General features: G+C 44.2%; 2 protein-coding genes across 4 annotated transcripts in view; both read left to right on the top strand.

Annotated features, from left to right (window-relative positions):
- bbs9 (Bardet-Biedl syndrome 9) overlaps positions 1-10,949 on the top strand; it is a 101,647-nt gene extending 90,698 nt beyond the window's left edge. For 2 of the 3 annotated variants that reach the window (XM_086039403.1, XM_086039405.1), the window contains one exon: positions 1,177-2,552. In XM_086039403.1, the coding sequence (XP_085895529.1) occupies positions 1,177-1,466 (290 nt within the window). In that variant the 3' untranslated portion in view covers positions 1,467-2,552. Of the gene's footprint in view, positions 1-1,176; positions 2,553-10,909 lie in introns of those variants that run through there. The other variant, XM_086039404.1, reaches the window with a different exon arrangement.
- Positions 6,160-27,193, top strand: bmper (BMP binding endothelial regulator). The gene is made up of 16 exons (XM_086039408.1): positions 6,160-6,317; positions 10,910-10,995; positions 16,713-16,812; positions 18,838-18,920; positions 19,034-19,124; positions 19,213-19,295; positions 20,070-20,169; positions 20,250-20,359; positions 20,825-20,959; positions 21,186-21,290; positions 21,828-21,873; positions 21,968-22,128; positions 23,257-23,458; positions 24,544-24,892; positions 25,346-25,476; positions 25,947-27,193. Exons 1-16 carry the CDS (start codon positions 6,197-6,199, stop codon positions 26,126-26,128), a joined length of 2,085 nt encoding a protein of 694 aa, XP_085895534.1. The 5' UTR covers positions 6,160-6,196; the 3' UTR covers positions 26,129-27,193.
- The last annotated feature ends 247 nt before the right edge of the window (positions 27,194-27,440 follow it).

Genomic DNA, 27,440 nt, shown 5'->3' on the forward strand with positions numbered 1-27,440 from the left:
AAAATCTGATATTATCGTAATGCAGACCATTTTTTTTTTTTTTGGTGGTGCTTGTTAAAAAAAATAACATGGGACAAAGACCTTGAATTATTCATTGCATATTCAATCGGAATCACAATATTAAGGAAAGAAAAATTCAATTATATTTCAAAATTACACACAGAGTGAAGGGGGAGACACCAGTCTGTGGTCTGTAAATGTTCTCATGGAGATAAGAAGAGCGTCTCATTGTAGGCAGACAAGCATCCTCTTATCATCTTATCACGCAGCCGATTCAAGCTGCTGCTAGTGTGTGTACTGCCTGTGCGTGCGTGCGTGCGTGCGTGCGTGTGTGTGTGAACATGTGTCTTCGACAGGCCCCCGGGAGGGAGGCCTGGTGGTTGGGGGTCCTCCAGTTAAGTGGCGGTGCTTTGTAATGCAACAGGTGCCGTTGTCGCTCAATTTGTCCGCATGCTAAAGAGTGCGCGCGTGCGCGCGACAACAAAAGTCAAAGCTAATCCCATCGGAGTGGCGCTGCGACGGCCCGTCTGAGGCGCGACAAAGGGCTCGTTAGCATTCCCAGCACCCGTCTGAGGTCACATAACAAACGAGCTCGCGTGGCCACGCCATACCCACGTAATGGATGTTGAACCCTCTGAGCGAGAAAAGTGTGGGTGTTCTAACAGTTGTGCCATTCCTCATACAGTGTGAAACTGGTTTCATTCTCACCTTACAACAAAACAAAAATTGGGGGCTGTGTTAATCATCCTGTGTCCTACTTATCCCTAGCACTTCTCCAGTGTGGAGTCCCTCAAGGTTCCGTCGTTGACCCAGTTCTGTTTTCAGTGGACATGCTTCCCCTAGAAGAAGTGTCCCCCACATGTTCAGATAAAAGTGTGGGTGGTTTCAGTAACACCCACATCAATGGTCGGTCGTTTTGTACAAAACAACAACAAAAAAAGAATGTTATTTTGTAAAAAAATAACCCAAAGATTTGTGTCCAATCGACTTTGTCCCTTTTTGACCCACATTGGGTTACTTTGGCCCATCTTTAGAGTAAAAAAAGAAATATAAAATTAAAACTAATGACCATGAAATCCAAAACTATTCTAACCCTGCCTTCGACTGGGAAAAACAAAGACGTTGAAAAAGCCGCGTGCCCACATCCCCGCTGACGATGTCATCGTTGTCGTTCAGATAAAGACAAGAAAGTCTCCAGTGAGCCATCGGAGGGCGCCGTGAGAGAAGAGCCGGCGGCGGCTGGCGAGGTGAAGAAGAAAGAGTCGTCCAAGGAGAAGAAGGACACCAGGAAGGAGTCGAGCAAGGAGGCCAAGGAGGAGGCCAAGGAAGCTAAGAAGGAGTTGGCGTTGTCCTCCAAAGAGAAGAAGGAGCGAGACAAGGAGCCAGGAGACAAGAAAGTCTCCAAAAAGACGTCTGCGGGCAAAGTCAAAGAGAAGAAGAAGGAGCCTGATGCCGGAGAGGCCTGAGCAGGAGGTTGGAACCCGGATCGCCTCGTTGAGGTGAACGTGCTAACCGCAATTGCCCCCCCCCCCCCCCCCCCCCCCCGTGCTGCCCATACATACAGTAGACCAGGTTTGGCCATCTTAAATGATGGAGGGGGGCCACATAGGACCACTCACTTCCTTAACAGATGTAGGACAAACATTTTAAATACGGACAAAATACATGCATATCTCTGATTTTTTTTTTATTCAACATCGTCTCTTCACATATTTCATCTTTTCATATGAAATGGTGATGTTACAGCTTAAAGGGAAACAGTGGAACTAGCGAGGCACCCGCGAATAGCCAAAAGCTGCGTATATTTGTCACCCATTGAAATATATTGGAGTTCGTTTTGAGGTTTTTTTTGGACAAAACAAAAACAAAAATATTCTTCAAAAAAGGCTGATACACCTCCAATATACATTTTACGTGAAAAACTTTAGTTTGCCACCCTCAAAAACAAACCCCAAAAATGTTTATTGTGTTTTATATAGGGAATTTATGCACGGGTCTCCCCGAAGATTTTTTTTTTTTGCCCCTAAATGTGTTTATTTATTTTGTAATGAATCAAAATGCCGGGCTGCCAGTTGCCCATCCCTGACAGACGCAATGTCATTTAAATAAGTCACACTCATTAGCCTTTTTCCACAGAGATTCTCTCACATTGACAAAACCTTCTCGCAACGAAAACTGTCAGCGTTGAAATCTTCCACCCAGAAAAACTTGATTTGACTGATGTGAGCTCAGGTAAACACTTGATTTCCAGTGATACTAGTTTATAGTAGCCGGTTGCGTTTGTCAGCTAGCATGTTAGCATTGATGTCGTCTGCTTGGTTAGGAGAGAAACAAGTCAGTGAAAGCCAAAAATGAAACCACTTTTCGAGTTCAGTGTTTTGTGTTGCTAAGTTGGCCATGAACTCTTTTGCAGCGGCGGCTCTGAACTCGAAGCTCACCTGCGTTCCCACTTTGCAACTTTGTAACATAGGCAACGTTTTCTATGCGTCTTTGTAGATAGAAAAGAAGAAAACTTTGTTAAATAGAAAACTGAATAAAAGTCAATTGTGACACTTTGGAATCTTTTTCTTTAACTCTCAGTTTTTTTTTTCTTGTCTTGATGTATTTGTTTCTTTCGCTATTTCACGTTTCACTTTGTTCTTGTTTTTATTTTTACTTTTTTTTTCTTTTGTTTTTGTTTTCTCTGTTTTTGTTTTGAATTCTTCACCCTGCTTTTTAAAAATGTTGTACTTCAAAAAGCGTACGTGTGTGTGTGTGTGTCCATTCATACTTTAAACACATTTTTTCCCACTTTTTGAGTTGTAGTATGTTTCATTGCCTTAATTTGTCTTTTTCTCTTGCCTTTCATTTTCACTTTTTCTTTCAAATATCTTACTTCTGTATTTATTTAATAGTTTTTCTTGTTATTTTTCTTCCTTGCTTCATGATTATTATTATTGTCTATCTCTATTTTTTTTATGTATTCTGCCCTCCCCCCTTGTTTCCAACTTTAAAACGTTGGTGTTTGTATTGTATATCCGCGCAGTACCATAATCATCCTGCAGGGGAGTTTGGCTGCACTAAACGTATGTGCTTGTGCTGGAGACGCAGGTATAATTCCAAAGAGAGACAAGCTCCTCATGTGGTTGAGACAGCTGGACCCCCCCAGCCCCCCACCCACCCCCCACTAACCGCAAAACCCATCCACTGCCCCCTCATTCAAACACACACAGGGTCTTTGAGGGCCAGACCTGTCGGCTGCAGGGGGCTTTAACCTCGGGGCCGGGGCGGGGGCCTCCGAACCGCCACCCCCCCTCCCCCGTCTGTCCGCCGGCAGGAAACATCGTCTCTGGTCACTTTCTCTCCCTTTTCTTCTTCTGTTTGTGAGCGGCTTCATCTGCTAGCATTTAGCTACGCTCTGTTAGCATTTAGCTGTTATCAAGCGCTTATCTGCTAACAGTGGCAGGACATTTGGAAGATGACTGTAAGATACGGGCTCAATTCTCAGTGTCCCTCGTGTCGAAGTTGCCTGATGGGCGTATCCAAAGTTCAAGTCAAGTTCTAGGAACTTTTATTACATGCTAACTTCAGGTCCTACAAGGTTTGAATACAGTTCCTATTTCCTATTTATAGCGGTTGGATATGTTCCAGTGGAGCATCTGTGATATAAGTTCCATAAAATGTTTTGCGTCGAAGCAGTCCATCGTATAGATAGATGCACGTGTAAGACTTACCAATTGTGCTCTTTGTGATTGCAGGCGTTTGCGTCTTGCCGCGTAGAGTGAGAGTCTCTCCTCGTCCGTCTTTCGTATGAAATTGAGCCACATTTCCCAGTGAACATGTCGTTTTCGGGCTCTCTTATGGCGTAACCTTTCAATGGTTTTCGCCAACCTTTTCCGTCTTGCATGAACAATTTTGAATAGCACGAAGAGGAAAAGAAATAGCAGACGAGGTTCCATCTTTGCGCGGTGTGTCGCGAGAATTGATGACGCGATCGTCATCACGCTTTTTGTCATTCTGCGTGTTCGTTACCGCCACTTGCTGGACCGGAGGGGTAGTACATCAGTCCCCTCCCTACTGGCTTTCGTCATCAATCCAATTTGAATAAGCTACCTCGCCCACTGTCGCTCTGTGTCAACGCAAACTAGTGGGCCACACAAAAGTCCTAACTACCAGGAACTCAAAGTTCAGGGGCTGTTTGGTCTGACAGGGGATTATGTCTCCATGTACATAAAACAGGAGGACGCTGTAGTGTGCAACTTTGTAACTTTAGTCATTTTTTCCCGCAGTCTGAACATGCCACGGTCCTCCAAAAGTTCCTAATTCTGGGTTAGATGTCAGATCAAAAAAAAGCTTGGCACTTGAGCCATCTGTGTCCACATGTGTCCAATTCCGACTCATTTTGATTGATTTCCTAGCAGCAGTTAAACAAAAATGTTGCAATTAAGGTACTGTCATGCCCTCACATGTGGGCAAGGGGAGCCGTAAATTGATGATTATCAATATGCATTGTAATGCATAGAATGCATATCCAGCCAGAAGGAACAAATAGTCAAAGATGCAAAATAATAATTGAGACCACAACTCATGCTCAGACACAAACACTGTAAAATCAATTGTTGGGTCAACGCAAAATTTCAAGGCAACAAACTTTAATAATATTTGAAGTGGGCCAACTCAACAAAATGTTTGAAGTTGTAAAAATTGGCTTGCCTGCATTTCAAAATAATTGGCTTTCCCTTTCATTGAACCCAAACTTACAAATCGCTTGCTTTATTGCACTAATATTTTTGCCATACCTATCAGTAATTTTTATTTTACATTTTTATTTTGTTATCTTAAATGACTGTTTTGGGCCCAAAAATACAAATTGTGTTTTTAACAGTGTGGCCGCACTCCAAAAACAGTGGGGCCCAAAACAACCCAAATTGGCTAAAAAGGGGTCTGTCCCAATTCAAATGAATAACCCACAAAAACAAAATTGGTTTGTTTTGTGAGCTATTCATTTTTTGGGGTTTAAAGTCGGTCCATTTTTGACCCAGCTGTTTGTACAGCGCACGTTCCCGATGCCACTCACTAAGCCTTAAAGGCACACACAAAACACAATGTTTTAATTTGTAATTGAAGAAGAACATAATCATAGGTATGGGGGAAAAAAAGCATCGCTTCTAAACTGGATTGAAAAGCATTTAGACATTATTGATATGTTTGGAATCATTATTCATTCATATTATTCACTCTGCCAGCAAACGGGGGGACCATACTGTATTATACATGATAGTACAGAGAAGAAACTGCTTTTTAAGGGTAATTTGTGGGTGCCGTATTATACACCGTTGCGTGTTATTTACGGTACTACAGTTTGCACTTGTTTTGCGTCTGAATGCGGAGATGGGATCCGGCTGCGGTTCGGTGCAGGCGCGGATCTCATCCAGTGCGATGCGAAATCAAATTCAAAAGTCTTTGCAACCTTTAAGACAAAGCTGTTTTGTGACAAATCAACTTGAAAGCAAACCATATATCATTGCTTGCTTGATTAGCTTTTTAGCATGGTGAATAAATTCAAGCCAAAGAATTTCCAAGTGGAACCTAGCATACTTGCATCCTTCCACTTTGCTGTATGCGGGCCTCGAATGAAAACGTGTGGAGAGCCTAGCACCAAAACGCCCTCAGTACTTTTGCAGTCTCCTCGTCGTCGTCCGGCTGAGCTGGACTTGCACATCAACCATGTGCAATAAATGCCCAAACGGCTCCATAGGTGCCGGCTGGACTTTGCTGCCTCTGCTGGGCTCCACGCGGCAGCAACTAGTCTGCGAGGAAGAGGAGGAGGAGGAAGAAGAAGAAGAAGAAGAAGAGGAGGAGGAGGAGGAGGAGGAGGAGGAGGAAAGCGTGTGAGAGAGGAGAGAGAGTGTGCGAGCAGTCCCCAGAAGCGCGCATGCAGTCGGCAGCCAGCATCCACGAAAGCAACACATTGACGTTTTCCCCCCCGGAACGTCTCGTGTTTTGCGTTCTTCGCTCCGGACGGATTCTACCAAGTGCTCCCATCGCGCAGCTTTCAAGCGCAAGCTTCGATAGCGCGTCATGCGCACGCAGCCCGGCTCCAAAGCTTCCGCACTACTACCTGAGGACGTCGTTTTTGGAGGGGCGGGGGGGGGGGGGGGACGCGTCTTATTTTGGGGATTAAAAAGCGCACAAGTGGACTTGGAGCTTGTTGAGGATGTCGACCGGCCGCCGCTCCACCTGCAGGCCCCTCGCCGGCTCGCCGCCGCCGCCGCCGCTGCCGCTGCTGCTGCTGCTGCTGCTGCAGGCGGTGCTGCCCGCCGCCGCGCTCATCACAGGTGAGAATCCAAATGTGGCTGCATGTGCACGCGTGCGTAAAAGCGCAGCGCGCAGACGCGCGCGCGACTTCTGAGCTGAGTTTGGGGAAGAGAAGATGAAGAAGCTTGCCTCACGCTCAAGCTTGTAATTAAACGGCTTCTTTTAACTCCAATCTGCACACTTTGCTCCCTCCTCCTCCCGAGTCGTCGTCGTCATGTGTTTGCCCCGCAGCCACGCGACCAAAACGCGGTCGCAAATGTGATTTTGTTTGGCCTCCATTATAATTTCATTATTACTCACACTTAAGTAGAAGTACGTGGTGTAAGAAAAAATACAAACAAGCGTGAAGGTATTGAATCAACTCGTTGGAAAAATAAAGTGCAGACTTGATTCTTATTATGAGAGCAAAAGTATTCCCTCTGCGGATTCAAGTAGACGTAGTGATTCGAGTCTAGAAAAAAAAAAGTACAGACTTCATTATTTTATTATAGCAGAAGAACAGATATGTGAAAAAAGACAGCAGATGTTCAACTAAACGTAAAAGAAAGAAAAGGACAGCTCAGCTACATCACTTCAAGGCAGCACTGGCAAAATAATGCCTGCTCCGTACTAAATATAAGTACAGATAAGAGAGATTAGATCGATTCGACTCCCTAATCAAGTAAACGTAGAAAATAAAGTACAGAGGTCATCATTGTCTCACTGTCGCAAGGGGCAGAAGTGGCAAAAATATTCACACTCCGATTGAAGTACAAGTACCGCTGCTTAATTGTGGAAAAAATAAATAAACAGGTACGAACTTCATCATCATGACAAAAGTATTGACATCCTGGACTTGAGTTGTAATCATTCACAAAAAGACTAGATTCAACAATACTCGCTCAGCTCCTTAAGTCAAAGTTGAAAAAAGAATCGGACTCTCTTTCATTCAAGCAACTTGTTGACCCGACAAAAGTACCCACGGCGGACTTCAATAGCGTAAAAAAAAAAAAGAAAAGCCTGTGGTACGAGTAGAAGGACTGATTCTAATCCGACACTTCAGTAAAAGTAAAAAAGCATATCACGTAAACGTACGTTAAAGGCATAAACGATGTCAATGATGAACCTGTTTTGAAAACTTCACCAAACAAAGAAATATCATTTTGAGCACAAAAACGGGTGTCTGTTTTGGATGAACTTTCACAGTGTTATAATAATCAATCATGTAAAATGGCTTAACAACATGTTCCAATTGCTCATGGTGGGAATGTTTCCTTTGAAGGCTGCACGACGCGACGACACAGTCCATCGACTTCTTGGATGGGGAATATCTCGCTTCGCGGAATCTCTTGTCGTCGGCGTTATTAGTTGCTCTCGCTACGCGATGTTGCTCAATCTAGTTGAACTCAAAATTTCAAGGCAACAAACCCAGCAAAAATTCGAGTTGGGCAATCCGGCCAAATAGTTTTAAGCTTTGCTGTTGTGAAATTTGGCTTCCCTGCGCTTCACAACAAAGAAATGAAGAGTTTACAGAACTAATTGTTCCTTGTGTTGTCCCCCAACTTAAAGATGGAATTCAAAACAAGTCAGCAAAAAGTTTTGGAGCAAACAACTGGCTTGCTTTGTTGTGCTCACTAACATTGTTGCCATAAATGCCAATCATTTATATTTTCAACATCTTCCAACTTCAATGACTGTTTTAGCTCCAAAAATACACGTTGTGCTGTGTCACTCTTTTGTTCACTTTCCATCTTTTTTTTTTTTTTTTTTTTTTGCATCATTTCATCATCTGCGGACGTTGAAGAAAGTAACAATCCCATTTTGACAAAGTAAGCAGTCCAGAATACAGATGCCGGGTTTCAGTTTCCTGAAGAAGTAGAACACTAACAAAGTATTTGTACTTGGTTACATCCCAGAACTGCAGGCAACTAAAAAGCACAGGCGATGAGTTTTTTTTTTTGGTTTGTTTTGTTTTTGGTTTTCATCTCCAGTTGGCCGTCATCCACATGGTGTGATTATTGCGAGAGGATGAAAGTGTTTGATGCAGTACATGTCCCGCGCGCGTCTTTCGGCTCAGCTGGAAACGTTAAATCAGACCTCCACAGGACAGGATTTTTTTTTTTTTTTTTTAATTCTAAACATGATGTCGCGGTTCCTGGCAGGTTCTCCTCGGAGCAAAGATGGAAATGAGGCCAAAGCGGCACCAGATGGAGGCGGAGGAGAGCATCCCTGAAGGGGGATTTTGAGGCCAGCGATATTGATTATTGATCGCTCATTCAGCTCTGATAAATTGTGCCATTCATCTAAATTGCTTCAAGGTGTCACCATAGAACACAATTCTAGGCTTTTGTTATTGCTTGTGACCAATATTGATAAAAGTGGGATATAAAAAGTCTACACACCCCTGTTCAAATGCCATTTTTTTGTCATATAAAAAAAATGAGACCCAGATAAATCATTTCAAAACTTTTGCTATCATGAATGTGAGCCATCTAAATTCATTTATTTATTTTTAATCAATGTGTAAGACTTAACTTTAAAATTGTACAGGTCCTAAAAACAACATTGGAAGCTCTTTTATAACTCAAAACTACCAAAAAATGTTAGCCAAATAATTGTATACTTCATTTTAACCTTTTTTTAAGTGGAATAAAATTGCGTGACAATTCATGCGTAAATGGTCATTTTTTAAAAATGTTGTAAATACAAAATAAGCAAAGTTGAACCTTTAATCATATTTCTCATTTGAAAACCACAAGCAAAAAGTTCAAAACTTCTGCAAATAAAAGCATCGCATTTGCATATTTTAGGATTTGATTGACACATAAGACTAGACTCTTAATAAAAAAACACTTCAAACTACTCAAATCTTTAAAGAGCAGCTCATTGCAAGTTCCTTTTTGTTTTTTTTTTTTGTTTTTTTTGATTGTGCTTGTACATCATACAAGAACACCGATTGAGCTGCATTCAAATGTAAAACCGTCGCAATCTAAAGGGCGGATGTTGCTGCTCTGCCAACGTGTGGCGTTATTTGACTGACGACGCCCAAACTGTCTGCGCCTTTTTCTACGATTGGCTTGCATGAGTTGCTGTACCTAATGAAGCGTCCTCCAAGTGCGTCTGCTCCATAGACAGGCTAGTAAAGCGTCTCCGCGGGAAGCTTTCAGCTTGTTACCTGAGACAAGCACAAAACAATGAGTGAGTTATTTGCTCAAAGCAGGGATGTGTCCTCGGAGCCCCCCCCCCCCCCCCCCTGTACCCACCCCCCTTCCGTTGAGCCCCCCCCTCCCTCCTCCCACCCCTTCAGTCATGCCAGTTTAATTAGGCTCGAAGGTCATAAAGTTTAACAGCGGCGGCGGAGTCGGCGAGTTCGTCGTCTGCCCTGAAACGCAGACGACCCGGCGCTGCTGGCGAGCTTCTGTCAGGTTCCCTCGTGCGCTCTCTCGTCTTGAATCCGACAGATGCGATGTCGTCCAACATCACGAGCGGGACACAGGAAGCGCTTTTGCGGGTCGTGACCGGCGTCGGCAGGAAGAAGGTTTTGGTCCCCGATCGAGCGGTTTTCCTCGTACGTGCACGTGCGCCTCGCGCCGCCCGTAAAGTTTCGTGTTTCCTGCGCCTGCTTCGGGTTACGTTTGCCACCGCGTGTTTTAAGACCCTTTAAATGTCACCCGTTCGGATTTAGTGGAATGTTCAAAGTGACTCGCATGCTTGCGCTGCGGAATGTTCTTTATAAACGTGTCGTTTTGTATTTGGAAAACACAATTCAATGCTTGACGAGCTTTTTTTTTTTAAGCAAAGAAGTGTAGAAGAATGAATCAAATGAATCGTTTCTGGAACGATTCCTGTGTTTTAAGACCCTTAAGACTCTTTAAAAGATTTCGAAGAAGAGATAGGATTTGAGGAATGCTCAAATTAACTCACTGCTCCTATTGTGGAATGTTCTTTACAAAATGGGCCGAATTATATATTGGAAAAGTAGCATTTAACTAACTCAATGATTCTTTCAAAGTGCTGCAATGTCTGTTTTATGACCCTTCAGACGTTTTAAATGTTTGAAATTCCATGATGAAGCTTTGTTTTCAGTGCTTTTTGTCACTGGAATGATTCAGCAAAACGTTCAAAACTCGTTCCAGACAAAACCGTGATGGGTGTTTTAAGACCCTTAAGACCCTTTTTAATGTCACTGCTCAGAATTTAGTGGGATGCTCAGACTGACTTACTGTACTGCTCAAACTGTTTCAGTCTTTGAGGTCATCTTGTGTTGGAAAAATAAGATGTAAAAAACAAACTTTTTAAGACCAGAAGAGTGTAAGAAAATACGCGACTGCGCGTCCAGCCTTTGTTGTAAGACCCTTTAAATGTCACCAATTAGGATTTAGCCTAACGATTACTCTGACTCACTTCTCGTTTGGTGGAACGTTTTACTTTACAAGCTCTTTTATTGTAAAGATAAGTGTCAGACAAGATATTGAATAATTTAGCCAGTGTTTGAAGAGCCTTTAAAGATCACAAGTTCCGATTTAGTGGCAGTGAACGCTGGCTCGTATTGTGGACCGATGTTTGCTTTTTTGTCGTTGACACGATGCAAGTAGTGCAAAACATCCTGACCCCGCCTCCTCGTGCTTTGCAGGCACGGAGGCCAGCTGTGAGAACGAAGGCGAGGTGCTGCACATCCCCAACATCACCGACAACCCTTGCATCACCTGTGTCTGCCTGGTAACTTCCTCCTCCTCCTCCTCTTCCTCCCGGTGTCATTTGTGGCGCCGATTATCGATGCGCCAGCGTGTCCCTTATCAGACCTCGTGACGGGACTTTTGTCTCGCTGAGTGTTTGCGCTGCTCCTTTCTCAAGTGAGCAAACGTGAGCTTTACCACAAGTCAATAGCGGGACGCTTCCTGTGTCACGATGTCAACATGCTGCGTTTCGAAGGTGACGGTAGCGGGCTGAGCGTTTGCTAGCCGGCCTTTCTGACGTCAAATGCTACTTATGACACGTCTTCAAACATTTCCAAGAAATGATGTCATATTCAGCAGGTGTGGACACGGCGACAGTCTTGTTTTAGCGGGCAAATGGTTTTGCTCTGACCAATCATTCAGAGGACCAAAATGATGACATCATCGAGCGCCGGCGCTCTGGCAAATTTGAAATGTGAAAAAAGCCCACCTCGGTGGATGTCGCTCGTCAGCAGCCAACCGCTGACCTTTCCCCCACACTTGAACCCCCTGGATTCACGCTCCCCCCTCAGCCCCGCATACACGATGTGGACAAAAGTGTCGCAACACACGCGCGCGCACTTGTCAATCGTTTAGTCGGACGGTGGACTTTACTTGCCCATGTAAATAGTTGATTGAATCAAGACATGTCGACCCCATGAAAAGGAAATCGCAATATTTGGCCACAATGTTTGAAAACAAAAGTCTGATGGTTGACTGCACATTTTAGGTCCTATTTTAGGTCAGGTTGGCTACCTGGTGTCAAAGGTGCGGCCATCTTGGAAATGGGCCCACTGTTGAATCAGTAAAAGTTCTGCGTGCGATAAGTTGCTGCCCCCTATGTGTCAAAATTGGAAGTCGCAATACTTTCTTCCTTTTCTGCACTTTTCTGTCCCAAAACTTTTGGCCACGCATCATATTTTCCTCACTTTTTGCTTCGTGCTTCGTACTTTTTGTCCAATTTCACCTTATTTCACCACATTTTGCGCATTGTCCACATTTCGCTCACGATCTTTTCTCCTCAAGTGGGTGTGCCAGTACTTTTGTCCAAATCTCACACTTTGTTGACTTTTTACTTCCTGTGTGTGTGTGTGTGTCTCAATATATTTGTCCAAGCTCCGCATTTCCTTCACTTCCTTTTGTCCAAATTGCCTTCACTCTGTCTCTTTTCTTTTCTTTTCTGTCATGTCACAAGACTTTCCTGATCCATAATGCTCATTTTCTTCCCTTCCTTCCTTCCTTCTCAAGTACTTTAGTCCAAACTCCACATTTTTTTCTTCCTTTCCTTTCTGTAGGTGTACCAATACTTTTATCCAATTGCCGCTCACAATGTCTTTTGTATCGGAGTCACAATGCTTGTTTCTAATTACCGCGTTCTCATTGTCACCTCCTGTCAATGTCCCAATTTCAACCAGATTTTCCTCCGCTTGTCCGTCCCACTACTTTTGCCCAAATCTCCTTTTCATCACTTTTTGCTTCTTGTACAAGTCCCCAAATGTTGTCCAAACTCCACATTTCCGTCACTTTCTTTTGTCCCCCATTTTCTTCACTCTTTCTTTTTCTTTCTGTTGATGTCCTGAATGTCCATAATCCTCATTTTCCTAACTGTCCATTTTTTTTCTTCATTGTTCGTCTTCCACCGCATTTGTCCGATCGGCACATTTTCTCTACTTTCTTGTCTCAATCCTTTTTTTTTATCCACATGGCTCACATGCACCACAACCCTTATAAACATCCTAAAAATCCGCACACTCAATCTTTTTTGGGGGGGGCAGGGGGTATATTTCCTGAGTGTGTTCAAGTACTTCCACATCTGTCAGCCCCCTCGCCCCCCCCCCATTCCCAAAGACATGCGGTGAGTCTCCTGTCGCCAGGCGGTCGGATATGTTTGGGGGGGGGGGGCAGTGTCACTCATACACTCATAGTGTGTGTGTGTGCGTGCGTGTGTGGAAGTGGGAGGGGGTCTAGACAGACCAGGCTAATGGCTGGCTGGGGCACACACACACGCACACACACACACACACACAGGGGGGCCATTGTAAGACTGACAGAACGGTTGCCATGGCGATCCGTTATCTGCTGCACCTCTTCATCAAGTCGTCTGTCTGTCTGTCCATCTCACTCCACATCTTCGGCAGTGCTTTTCCAAAAGGCAATTATGGGAATTACTTTTGGGGTACACTGCGTGTTATTTCTGCTTGTTATGTATATATATATATATATATATATATATATATATATATATATATATATATATATATATATATATATATATATATATATATATATATATATAATTTTTTTTTTTTTCTTTTTTTTTTTCTGCCGAACGTGGGATCGATGATGGGTCAAAGTTTGCTCGCAGGCGTTGTCAACACAAACCGAAGCCGACAGACGCCAGAGAAGTGGCACTCAGACAGATAGCAAACGGCTGATGAGGCGGAATCGAGGCGCTATCACGTTACACACTAGTGACTCATGTTAAACAAATCGGAAATGACTGACTTTCTCTATGTTGATCATTGCTATTTTTTAAGACAAAGCCATATGGGAGCAAGTTATATTGGGAATTTCCTGAAATAACGGAAAATAAAGGAAAAATTGCACACGCCTCGGGTCAAAAGTTTCCAACGTGTGGATAAATCACTACTTTTGCAACTTTGAAATGGAAAGCTCTGTTGTCGCTAATGCTGTGACTTTAGATGCATATTTGACCAAGAAATGATGGTCACAATGAATCTAATTTCACGCACGCACGCGCACACACACACTCGGACAGGAAGAGAAAAAAAAAAGGGAGGGTGGTGGGGGGTCGTCGGAAGTAAGGAAAAAGTGAGTCCGTTTGGGAATTCCTTTCCCAGAAGCTACTGTGGCTCTTGCACCGCTAAAGGGGGGGGGGGTCCCGACCTGTTTGTTTAGGAGGTGAAAGTTCACGGGCGGGGAGGGGGCAGCAATAGATTGGGGGAGATTGGGGATGAAGGGCACACGGAGAAAGTGATGGAAGAGAAGAAGAGGGGAAAGAGGGAAGGAAGAAGGGCATTCAAAACATTGGCCATTGTCTCCCCCTAGAGGTGCAGAAGGGAAACAACCTAACTATTACTGGAGCGAGAGTGAAAATGTCACAAGGGCGCAAAATACAAATATGGTAGTTCATAAAAATCATTTGAAACGTACGCTGAATTCCCAGAATGCATCACAGCGCCTGTCACATAGTTGTCATTCCACCGTCACTCATTAAAGGGACAATGTGTAGAATCTTTGGATTTTTCTAAGATCATTCATTTTAAAAAAGCCACTATTCATTTCAACAGTATGCCCCCAAAAAATGGCTCCAGCGCTATCACATCAACGTAATTCTTTTCATATGATGGTAAGTGAAGTCATCTGAAATTGGATGACATGGTGCGCGCCTCCCCTACAGGAGGCTGCCATGTTACGCTGCCATTGTTGTGCTATGGCTACGCAAACTTAGCGAACGTAGTTCCTAAGCGTCATGACTGCATGCGTAACAAATGCAATGCACGTATCTCATGACTCGAACGAATACTACACGTCGTTTGGGACGACATTTTTCCCGCACCGCCGCTGAAAAAGTGTCGGTGGGCTCGCGACGTGCGCTCTCTCGGGGGCACCGTAGTGCGTGTGCGTCCATCCATAGGTTGTTGCATTCTATGAGTGGACCACTAGGTGGCACCGAATTCTACACGCTGTTCTTTGTCATTCAACTTGCCAAAGCAGCAGGCTAGGTGGCCGTAGTTAATTAGCTTAGCGCGCTAGGTACCTCGACCTTTGAGGGACAAAGCACTGTGGTCAATGTCAATTTGGAGTGCCTACAACAATGCTTTTTGGGTTTTGTCTGAAAGTGCTTTTGTGTTGTGCCTCACTGAACGGCGATGACATGTTTTTTGGGGTGTTCATTTTTGACTTGTGCTTTTCCTGAACCTGTTTGAGCTCAGAAAGAAATGCGTTTGTTGCGTGGGAAAAGCGAGGCTCTCTGACTGTCAATGAAGGCAACACTTGAGCGAGCGGCATCGAGGAGTGATTCAATGAGCAATATGAGTCGAATTTTGTCAATCTAATGTTGTCTTGTGCTCGCTATTAGAGGGTTCGCGTCCTGCTGTTCGTAAATTGCAGTGGTAAATGCCAATGCTAAACTATTGTCACAAATGTTGAATGTCCCGTAAAACGATGAACATTTACCCACCGTGGGCTCTCAATTGGACAATTGCATGTGACCTGTGCGTAATGCGATTGGTGCTTGAGGTGTAATCTGATTACATGTGCCATTGCTTGAGGTTTGACTTTAATGGGTTCCTGTTTGTAATTCAACGTACTCGTATTGTGCGCGCGTGCGCGTTGTCGGCGGCGGTGGCAGACAGCCGCCCAGCAGAGCAGCCTTGGTGTCGCGGTATGTCGAGTGTTTAGAAGGCGTTCTGACCCGTCACCACCTCTGACCTGTCGACAAGGGACCCCATGGAGGGGCGACGGGGCTGTCTCCAGTGGAGGCTGTGTTGGGGGGAGGGCTTTAGGTCACATGACCTGACACCAATTTGTGCTAACAGAAGACGGGAGCGAGACAAGGGCATGACCTTGAACACAAGTTGTACACTACAGTGAACCCCCTGTTCATCGTGGCGGGATATATATATATATATATATATATATATATATATATATATATATATATATATATAGCTCAAAGCCAAAACGATCCTCCTCACAAACACATAAATATCAAGTCATTTTTGAAGTCAGTGTCCTCAGCAGTGAATTTATGGGGTTGATGATTTGCCGTCTAGTGCCCAAATGATTTTTTTTTTTTTTTTCCAAATAAAACTTCAATAGCTACGTGATCTATTGAAAGACACGAGTAGACTCGTCCGCAGAGTCTGAAGCACCATGGTTGACCACAAAGTGAGCTCATGTGGCATTTTGGCCCATCAAAAGTGACCAAACGGAAAGAAGCTTCTCGCGACCGAAGCGCCGGACCCCCCAATGATCGTTGTTTACTACCAGGGTACATCATAATTGCAGTTATTTGTGTGGGATTTGTTTCGTTTTCATCAGGGCATTTTAGACGCCACCATTTATCGGTGATGTTTACGTCAGAGAGTTGACAGACTTCTCACCAACAGCTAGTTAGCTAACAGCCTCAAGACTGAGGTGAGTGTCGCTCAAGTCTGATATTATTAAGCAGACATTTACGTAGTGCCCCCCGCCCCCAAAACAAATAACATTGAATAAATCAAATGATTTCCTCGATAAAATGTAACTAACCGAACATCCTGGTACCCCTAAAAAATCTTACAGGACTCTTGACAATGTCAATGCTAGAAGGGCACTGCTAGTTTAACCGCCCTGATTCAGACCATGACTGTTGTTTGCTTTCTTGTCATGAGCATCAGGCAGTCCGAGTGCTATTATTATTTTCCAAATTGTTTTCAAATGCGGTGAAGGAGCGCTTCCTTCCTTTGGGAATCACATAAATAATTCCGTAAAGTGTGTACGTTTTGGAAGATGATGTGAGTGAAGTGAAGCCCGTGTGGATGCCAATGATTCATTGTGATGACCTCATGACTCGGAATAATAATCACAATAATCACGTCCTCTGGTGTGTCATCTCATTTCAAGCTAAAAACGATGTTTTGAGCAAAGACCGAAAACAGCACTTTGACCAATCTGCCTTTCTTCTTTCTCCTTGGCCTCATCTGCGGCCGGCAGGAGGGCAAGGCCGACTGCAAGCAGGAGAAATGCCCGCCTGTGTCCGAAGATTGCGCCCTGGTGGTGAAACAAAGCGGCGCGTGCTGCGAGAGGTGTAAAGGTAAGAAAGTATGGTTTTTGGGGGGGGGGTTTATATTTAATGCAGAGCTTGGATTGATGTTGATTTAGATGCTTATAAATGTGGGACTGACTGGCATTTGTTATATTGTTATATTGCTATCAATTGTGACACTCCATTAAGGGGCTAGCTTTATAATAATATTATTATTTTTTTTTTTTTTAGGCCGATGCCAATTTTGATATTTGGAAGAATAAAATACCGATAACTGATTGATCAGCCGATTAATTAAAAAAAAATGTATAAAACGCAAAACATTTGACTGATTTATATTACTTTGTCTTTTAGTGTTTCCATCAGAGAGAAAATTGGCAAAAATCGGCAGATTTTTTAAAAAAGTTTTTCTTGTGAAAGGTTTTTTTTTCAACATATATATATATATATATATATATATATATATATATATATATATATATATATATATATATATATATATATATATATATATATATGTGTGTGTATATCTTTGTCTTATGTCTTTGCTGTTAGCGTGTAAACAAAATAAAAAAATTGTCCGATTTTAAAAGAGCTAATATCGGCCAATTAAATCGTCCGGGCCCTAATTATATACACCGCCATATAACACACTAAAAGCCAGAAAATGACAAGTCCAATTGGCTTCTAATCAGCACCCATGTAATAGTCATGTGTATTTATATCCCTCAATAAAGTTCAGCTGGCTATGACATCATTCAGTGGTCACATGATGCTGATGTCATCTGGTGCGTCCTGTGAAACTTTACGAGATCTACAATAAAATCTTTTTTTTCACATTTCGTGCTACCGCTTCACGAGCGCTTTAGACTTTGATATGAGTGAAGATGACATATGAACACCGACAGCGCTTGACTACAACGCTACAATTTTTTTAAGAGTAGTATTGCCGATTAAACAGCAACATTATTTTAGTTACCCGTGGAGCATGAAATGGTGTTCAGTGTTTATGGGCAGGAGGTATATGCATCTGATGCAATGTCTGTAAGTACAGTAATATATATGTCGATAAGATTCATATTCATAGAGTGCATTATTATTCTTTGCATACAGTTTAGGGCCGCCAATTGACTCATCCGTCGATTACGGTATTTTGTTTCTCTCCGATTTTAAAAAAAAAAGTTTCGTTCAGTATCCAAAATGAGCGTGTGCTTTGTTTTGGTCATAATGTTGTACGTTTAGAGTGATGATGAAAATAATTGGAGTTGTGATCATGGTGCCATGAAGCGGTCAGACGTTTTCTTCTCATCTGTGCCTTCGACGATTTCGCTTGATGTCTACTGTATCTGTTTTCAAATTGTGTGGAAAAAAAATGTCTGCGGGCAGGAAGTGGTGGCATGTTGGCGTGGGTCATCTTAGCGAGTCTCGAGCGTATGAAGCTGATCCGAAGCTCACAGGGAGGCTGCGCTTTCAAACGTCACGCGATCCTCCTCGGCGCTGACTCCGTCCGTCTTTTGGGTTTGAGTTTCAAACCCAGGAAAGCAGATCGATTCGTGTGATCAGCTTTCATTGCGGGCACAGTGCAGCATTGATCCCAGTCCATTTACTGTAAATGAAATGGCATGAAATGAATCGGCTATTAATTGTCAAGCCGCAAAGTGCGTGCGTGTTTCTGCGTGCGTGTGTGTGTGTGTGTTTTGTACTCGTGTTGACATTCCAGTTTTACTCGTTGTGAGATAGTCAGGACTTTTTCAAAGACACATCGAAAGATGAATTACAGGGCTCATTTAAACATTCACGACACATTGTACACACAATCATGAACATTTGTATCAATTTGTTGTTGTTTTCTGACCCAGTGAACATTTTTGATGTACCAAAGTGTGACCGAATAATGAAAAGATTCAAATGTATTTTCCCAAATGAATAGAATAGAATAGAATAGAATAGAAAGTCACTGACCCAATAACAAGTCACTTGAAGCCAAGCCCCGTGTCCTCGGCATTCCATTTTGTGCAACACTGACGTCCTCTTTTGGATATTTGAAATGTAAACGCATTGTTGTCTTCTTAGGTTGCCTGTTGGACGGCCGATCCTACAACAGCTCCGTTGCCTGGACCAGCGCCATCAAGCCCTGCGTGACCCGACGCTGTCAGGTCTGTCACAAGCTGCGCAGAGACACAGCACAGACGCGTGCGTGCATGCATGCCTACGTCGATATCGACGGGAATGTCTTGACCTCCAACTCGTACCGTCCTGGTTGCGACAGGAAGGCGTCATCACGGAAGCCGAAGTGCGGTGCGTGGTCCACTGCAAGACCCCCAAGATCCACCCCAAAAAGTGCTGCCCCACCTGCCCCGGTTGAGTTCGAAACCTCCGGCCAAGTCCAAGTTCCCAAAAGAAAGAAAAGTAGACGCACATTTTGATTTTTTACTCCCTTTTTGTCAGGTTGCATCTTTGAGGGTCGTCTGTACAAAGAGAAGGAGGAGTTCAGCCCAGAAGGCAAACCCTGCATCAAGTGTACATGCACAGTGAGTATTTGGAATCATGAGGTGGGATTCACACAAACAGGCATGGGGGGGGGGGGGGGGGGGGACTGGGGGTCTTTGCTTTTTACAACGAAACACACATTCCAAAAAAAAAGAAGGACAAAAAATGTCCCCACCGAGGGGGCAGTCTGTCAATCTGACTCCGCCCCTGCTGGTGGCTCCTCCTATTGGAGACAAATTCTGTCTGTGTTTTTACATTTTTACATACAAGGGGACCCAATTTCTTATAATTCCACAAACCATGATCGCAAGACATAATATCATTTCAAAGTCATCTTTAAGCATGACCGTTAAGAAATGGCTTCGTAATTCAATTTATATTTAAAAAAAAAAAAAAAAACTGAATCCAAATGACAATAGCTACTCGACATAGGTGACGGTCAGCGACCGCCAGCGACCGAATTAGTGGATGCGTAAAAGGTCGACTGTCTGGAATTTGCGGCAGATGTGGAGCCAGCCCTGCCGCAATCCATGAAAGTCGGCAAATAGCCGACACACGCTAGATGGCAGCAAAGCACTACTTTTCTAGTAGACAAGGCCTTGGCCTTTCTAATAGAAGCCCCCTTACTTCAAACATACTTCCTTGGCACCACAAGATGGCGCCAAGGCACTACTTTTATAGGATTCTTTTCATTTTGATTTTTTTTTTCAACGAATCGCGGAGAAAAGTTTGAGGCATGAGTGGAACTTGACACGGCCATTTGCAGTCTCGCTCCTCTTCTTATGGTGTGACCCAAGGTGGCGCTTTTGTTGCAGGGGGGACGGACTCTGTGCGTGAAGGAGGCCTGTCCTGTCCTTTCCTGCCCCGCCCACCTCAGCCACACCCCTGCAGGGCAATGCTGTCCCAAATGTCTCGGTAATTCACAGACATTCCCTTGTGTGTGTGCGCGCGCGCGTGTGTGTCACCTCCTAATGGTCGTCGTCTTGGCGCGTCAGGTCAGCGGAAGGTGTTTGACTTGTCTCAGGGAAGTTGTCTGTTCCACAGCGAGGTCTTTGAGAACGCCACGTCCTTCGTACACGACAACTGCACCACGTGCACCTGCAAGGTACAGTTTGAAGGCTTCCATCTTTGCGCTCGGCTTCCGAACGGCAATTTGGGAATTTGACAGACCGCGGTGCGCCATCCATTTCTTTTACACGCCCCCGGCGCATCTGACGGTTTGGCGACTGCCAGTAGGCCGGACTTTAGACCAGCTGGGAGCGGGTCTAAGTTGCGGCGCGGGCGGTGTAACGCGATTCCGCTGAATTTGATCAAAGTGCAGGCAGACGGATTCTGCGCTCCACCGATGTTTGTAAATGCGACAACAGCGCGGATGGAACCCTCGGAAAGTTCATCGAAGGCATCGCGATGATCCTCCTGATTCGATTGTTAAAACACTCCCCTGAGCCGCAGGATGGCAGTCACTCCCACAACGGCACACTTGGAAGGAATTGCGTTTGTGACGCGAGGTCCCTCTGCGAATCGACGCCGTCGTCGGACCTTCTGACCCGGTGGCGTGTTGCCCGCTCAGGACTCCACCGTGGTGTGCAGGAGGCGCTGCTCGCGTCGGGGCGGTTGTCACGGCGACGGCTGCTGCGAGGACTGCCTGTCCTACGTGAAGGTGGACGACGTCAAGTACTGCAGAGTACGCAACAAGATCTACCGGGTGAGATCGCCTCTCCGAGGAGGCGTGGATGGACGCGGAAGAATGAGGGTGGCTGGATGAATGGAGAAGAGCCATAATGGATGGATGAATGAATCCACGATGACGGATGAGGAGAAGCGGACAAGTGGATGGATGAGTGGCGGACGGATGATGACCGCGAGAAGCGCGAACCGACGGCACGAAACGGTAGGAATGGACGGACGGCTGATCGGTGTTGTGCTCGCAGGAAGGAGACATGTGGTCGTCAGTCAACTGCACGCTGTGCGCGTGCGCGAAAGGCGACGTGGAGTGTCGGCCCAAACAGTGCGTACCGATCGCCAGCTGCCCCTCGGTGAGTGACGCGCCGCCCCGGCCAATCGCCATCCCGCTCACCTTTTCAATACAATGCCTTGCCGTTCATCCGTCGTCATCTGTATTCATCCATCCATTTGTCCATCTTCACACCTGTCTATTCATCCATGCATCCACCCACCCTCTCATCTGCCCATTCATCCATTCATTATCTTTTCGTCCATTCTTGCGTCTCTATTCCTCTGTCCGTCCATCCATCCATCCATCCATCCAATCGCCTGACTTCTGCCACTTTCTTGCCCTCCATGCGTTCCTCTCTCAGCCATTTTGCTTTTTACACATCCGTGAATCCACCCACGCTTCTGTTTGATCACCCATCTGTTTATTTATCCTTCTGTCCATATCATGTCCTCGCATTCATTCGTCCGTCATTTGTTTACGAATCCGCCCCGACATCTACTTAATCCTTTCTTTCTTTCTTTCATGCGATCATCCATCCTCCTGTCACACATTCGTCCATTTGTATAATGTTGTGTGTGTGTGTGTGTGCGCACGTGTGCTATATCCGCCCGTCCAGAACAAGATCCTGAACCGGACCGGCTGCTGTCCAGTCTGCACTGAAAGTGAGTAAGTTCACTTGCCGGTCCCGTTTGCTCCCGCCGCGCGTGCCCGTGTCGCCGCCTTCTTGACGTTGCCTCGCCTTGGCCCCCCCGGCAGAGCCTGGCGTGTGCACCGTCTTTGGCGACCCGCACTACAACACCTTCGACGGGAGAACTTTTAACTTCCAGGGAACGTGCCAGTACGTGTTGACCAGGGACTGCGGCGGCGGCGGCGCTGGCGGCAACGCTGACCTCGGCAGCGGCGACTCCAGCTTTACGGTACCAACGCACTTTGAATAATTGCATAGCTGCAAAGCCCTTGTCAGCACCTTTCATTTGAGCTACGACTCAATGTGCTTTGTTGCAAATGCATTTTTGGCCTTGTTACTTGACCAATACTTGCAATTTGTGCGAGGTGCCCTGAAAGATCACGGCCGATCACTACCAAAGAATCTTTTTGTTGTTGTTGTTGGTATTATTTCATCATATGAGGTCAGATTGAAAAAATAAAGTACAGATCTGCAAAGCTATTGTCAACACCCTGAATTTGATGCGTGACTCGATGTGGTTTGCGGCAAATTGTTAGCCTAAAAGCATGATTGCCAAAGTCGTTTTTATGCCAGCAAGTTTTCATGCTTTCAAAAAACGCAACCACATTTCTACAAAAAAAAGAACAGTCTGGTTGCTTCTATTCAACCTTTGCAGATTACCGTCACCTGCGTGACTAACATACTACACAGACACAAACACAAGTTTTAGCTAGCACATACCGTGACAGTGACTTAAAAATGACTTTAAAAAAAACTCCCGATTTTTTATTATGTACCAGTAATTATATGATTGAGACCTTTAATTTGAGGTATGAGTCAATTTCATTTGGTGTGTGTGTGTGTGGGGGGGGGGGGGAACCACCTTGTGACTAGTGAACTTTGATCCTCTCCTTCAGGTCAAGGTCAACGGCCAAAGATGTGAGGATAGCGACCCCAAGTGGACAAAAATAAGACCTTTGTGTTTAATTATGAAAAATCATGATTTATGCAATAATCGGTAGAATACTTGATATTGAAAATATTCGATAGCCGCGGCCGTAATCTTAACACACGACACCGCACAGGACAATCACTCGGGATCAACCCCATCATAAACTGCTGCCAGCCTGAGCACATTTTGGGCTCCGGATGACGTCAATGTCAGATAGATGCGACCTGGCCGTTCAGACCGCGAACGCATTGAAAAAGATCGGATACGTGTCCGATCGAGGAGCACATATGAAAAAATTGAAATCGAGCCGTTCAGACTGTCATAAACAAAAAATCTGATACAGGTCGCATATGGGCAAAAAAATTCCGATCTGGGTCGCATTTGCCTGCGGTGTCAACCTAGCCAAAGTCGTGTCGTCCTTCAAAGGTGTTGGTGAAGAACAACGCTCGGCGCACCCGCTCCTTCTCCTGGACCCAGTCGGTGGAGGTGCGTCTGGGAGGGCTGGTGCTGGGCCTCCACCAGCACCTGACCGTGCGCAGGAACGGCACCCGGATCGCGCTGCCCTACCACGGGCCCGGCGTGCACATCGACCTGGACGGCTACCTCCTCAAGCTCACCGCCATCGTTGGTCAGTTCAAAGACAATTGGACTTTGCAATGTTTCTCCAAAAAGAGTTGGGGCAAAAAAGTGCCAAAAAAACGCAATTGTTTGGAAATGTACAAAGCATATGAGCTATTAAAATAGGAATACAAATACCTCTCCAAATACGACACAAAAAAATACATTCTTAAAAGAAAAATCATTGGATGTCAAGAAAAGATTTGGAAAAGTACAAAAGATTGGGGGTGAAATTGAAATATTAGACAAAAAATATACAATATTTCACAAATACAAAATAATCAACTACAAAATGTTAGAAAGAAAATATTGACACCAAATACAGGGTATTTTGGGGATGGGCAAAAAAATCTCTTATTGTTGGACAAAAATCCCCAAATGTTTAAAAAAGATAAAGAAGTGTGAAAAAAGATTAACATTTAGACACAAATACAGAATATTAGACTTGAAACCTGAAAATATTAAAAAAATTATACAGAAATATGAGAATAAGTCAAATATATATTAAAGAACATATTAGAGAAAATGCAGTATTAGATGAAATAAAGATACTATACACAAATGTCTAAATATGAGAAAATACAACAGGTATTACACTAAAAATACAAAAATATTAGACAACAATATAAAAATCTTAGATGAGAAATACAAAAATGCTAAGATATTTGGCAATGATGAAATACTAGAAGAAAAATATACAAAATATTTACACAAAATTAGGGCAGCACAGTGGAAGACTAGTTAGGTCACTCACAGTTCTGAGGTTGTGAGTTCAAATTGGACAAAATAAACAAAAAGATGACTGGATTTAAAAAAAAGTCAAGAAATCAACACAGACAAAAAAAATATTTTATGTTTGTTACAAATATTTCTAAAAAACTAGACTATTAGATGAAAAATTCCAAAATATTAACAATGAAAAATTGATCCATATTAGACAATTTGATTCTATGGACAATCACAAGGCACAGCCAAAAAATGGAAGAAAATAGCTGCCGCACACACAACAAAGAAAAAGGATTACAGGAAAATGCTCCTAATTAGTGGCGCACAGCTGACGCGAGGACTCGCTCACTTGTTTTTTTCCGTCGACAGGTCTGGAGATCACCTGGGACGGCGACAGCTTCGTGGAGGTGGTGGCCGCCCCCCACCTGCGCGGCCGCCTCTGCGGCCTGTGCGGCAACTACAACGGGCACAAGCGCGACGACACCATGGGCGGCGACGGCCACTTCAAGTTTGACGTGGACGAGTTTGCCGAGTCGTGGCGCGCGCTGGACGCCAACGAGCTGTGCGCCCAGCCGCCGCCGCCGCAGCGCCGCCCCACCTCCTTCCTGTGTCCCGGCAGCGTCAAGGTCAAGTTCCGTGCCCACCGCGAGTGCCAGAAGATCAAGTCGTGGGAGTTCCAGAAATGTCACCGCGTGGTCGACTTTGTGGCCTTCTACAGGTGACGCCCCAAATAAATTTAGACATTGCATTGTTTTCCACAGATTTTGTGGGAAGTGCTCCATTATTTTTTTCACTGAATTTTTCAAACCTGAATGGAATGGAACGGGAAGCCTGACGGGTCACCAGATGGCGTCGTGATTTTCTGACATGAAAAAGAAAAAACATAAGGAGGTGGAGGGAAAACAAGCCCCAAATTATGCTCCTATAAGGGAGGGGGGCACTGTATCGGTTTGGAATAAAACCTCAGCAAACAGGTGGGAGGGAGGGGAGGGGGTACTTTTTGGTGACAGTTAAAATGAAATAATCATTGTTTTCAAATTGAAATTCAAACTCAAAAATGAATATGAACCTATATGGCACAGATGTACTTCCCTTATGACACACTGAGCATGATGGTGATAATGATGATGATGATGATGATGACGACGATCCAAGTCTTTGACCTTTGTAGGTCATGTGTGACGGACATGTGCGAGTGTCCCGTGCACAAGAACTGCTACTGCGAGTCCTTCATCGCCTACAGCCGAGCGTGCGAGCGAGAGGGCGTCCCCGTCCTCTGGAGGCCGGACGCCGCCTGCGTGGGTGAGGCAACGCAGCCACTCATGCCAATAATACTCTATTGTGAATATCAAATATTAGAAAAAAAATACAGGACAAAATAAAAAAAAATATTGAATCAAAAACAAAATGTGAAACAAAATGAAATATGAGACAAGCAAATACACAAATATATTACAGATAAAGACACAAACTGCACAACTACAATATATATATATATATATATATATATATATATATATATATATATACAACTAGATTAATCACTAAAAACATAAGACAAACATTTGACGAAATATTAGAAAATGAGACAGAAATATGACAAGATTTTTTCCTAATGTTAAACTCACATCAAGTAGCATTTGCTTGCACTTTTCCAATTTAGCATCCTCATACAAAACAACCCAAAGACAAAATGAAGGCCCGCCTGCACCTTGTAGTCGGTAACACGGTGTAACTCTTGTGTGTTTTGCTTTCTTTTGTTTCGGTGTCAGCCACACAGTGCAAGCACGGCGCCGTGTACGACACGTGCGGGCCAGGCTGCACCAAAACCTGCGACAACTGGAACGAGATCGGGCCGTGCCACAAGCCCTGCGTGGCCGGCTGCCACTGTCCCGCCAACCTGGTTCTCTTCCAGGGACGCTGCATCCGACCCCTGGCCTGCCCCGGTCGGTGACACAGGCGCCGCTCAAGGACTTCTCGGACCCCACCTCCCCCCGCCAGAAATGCACCCGGGACTTGATGAGATGCGGCAAAGGTACTCGGGGGGGGGGTCCACGGAATCCCTTTTGAGCAAACACTCAGGAGAGGAATTTGTCGTCTCGGAACCTCGCCGAACTTTTGGACTCTGAGTCGTGCTGATCGTCTCCGAAGCGGACGAGGAGCGTTTTGTACTGGAAGCTAAACAGATTTATTAGGAGCTTTTCTACAAATGTCATGTGTTGATACTGTTAATTTATATATAGCAAAAGTGGTAGCGCGAGCAAGGAGGGCGCAGCGAAGAAAAACGATTTACAGTGAACCCCCGTTGATCGCGGGGAGTACGTTCCACACCCACACGCAATTCGTGAAAACTTTTTTATATAGTGTCTGAAAAGACACAGTGACGTATTTTACATACACGTTATAACCTTTTTAAAACATTATGTACTTATCCTAATAAATTGATGTAATTCAAATAATTATAAATAATAGAATATCTGGATATTTTATTTTTAAAAATATGGTCCTTGAGAACAAAATGTTCCTACCCCTGTTCTATGCTCAACACCTTTGTGTTTATTACGTTTTCTACCAGATGACATCATTTACCAATTTTTGGACACGGGAGCTCTCTATGTGGCCATTTAAGATGAAAGCGTAGTAAAACCAAACATGGCTGGTGGCTACATGATGATTATTTTATGTATTGTACATTTTACTGCATTTTAATCCTTGGTTATGTTTTCAAGACTGTACAGTATTTATATTAATGTAAAAATGCGTACAAAAAACAATCGCTGCGCAGGTATGTGCGTTTGGCGACGTCGCGGGGGTTCACTGGAAGGGAACAAAACAATGAAAAAGCTATTTATGTTTATGTGTTGTGTGTACTTTTGTGTGCCCAAATGTGACTCGTGCATGGTGTTGTTGAAGAATACTGTAGTGTCGTTCTGGAAGGTGTTCTTGGGAAGAAAAAAAACAAACAAACACCTTACCTTCGTTATTTAAGAGCCACAATATAATCTTTTATCCAATGTCACACTGGACCACTGTCTTTCTTCAAAATAGTACAGTACTTCTACATAACATCTAATACTTCACCAGCAGTACTGGTAACCAGCAAATGTCAACTAGTAGTGCACAGTTTTTCCTCACTAGTTATGTAGTTGTCCTAATAGTTTGTCAAAGCTGTCCTAGTCTGCACAAATGTCATGCAGTAGTGTAGTCGGAAAAGACGTCACTAGCTAGCTAATACAGCCGTGGTACTCGTGCTTATAGTTGTGGTA

Source organism: Filicampus tigris, chromosome 8 (assembly GCF_054856515.1).
Source record: "Filicampus tigris isolate MCC_2025a chromosome 8, RoL_Ftig_1.0, whole genome shotgun sequence".
In the NCBI taxonomy this organism is placed as follows: Eukaryota; Metazoa; Chordata; class Actinopteri; order Syngnathiformes; family Syngnathidae; genus Filicampus; species Filicampus tigris.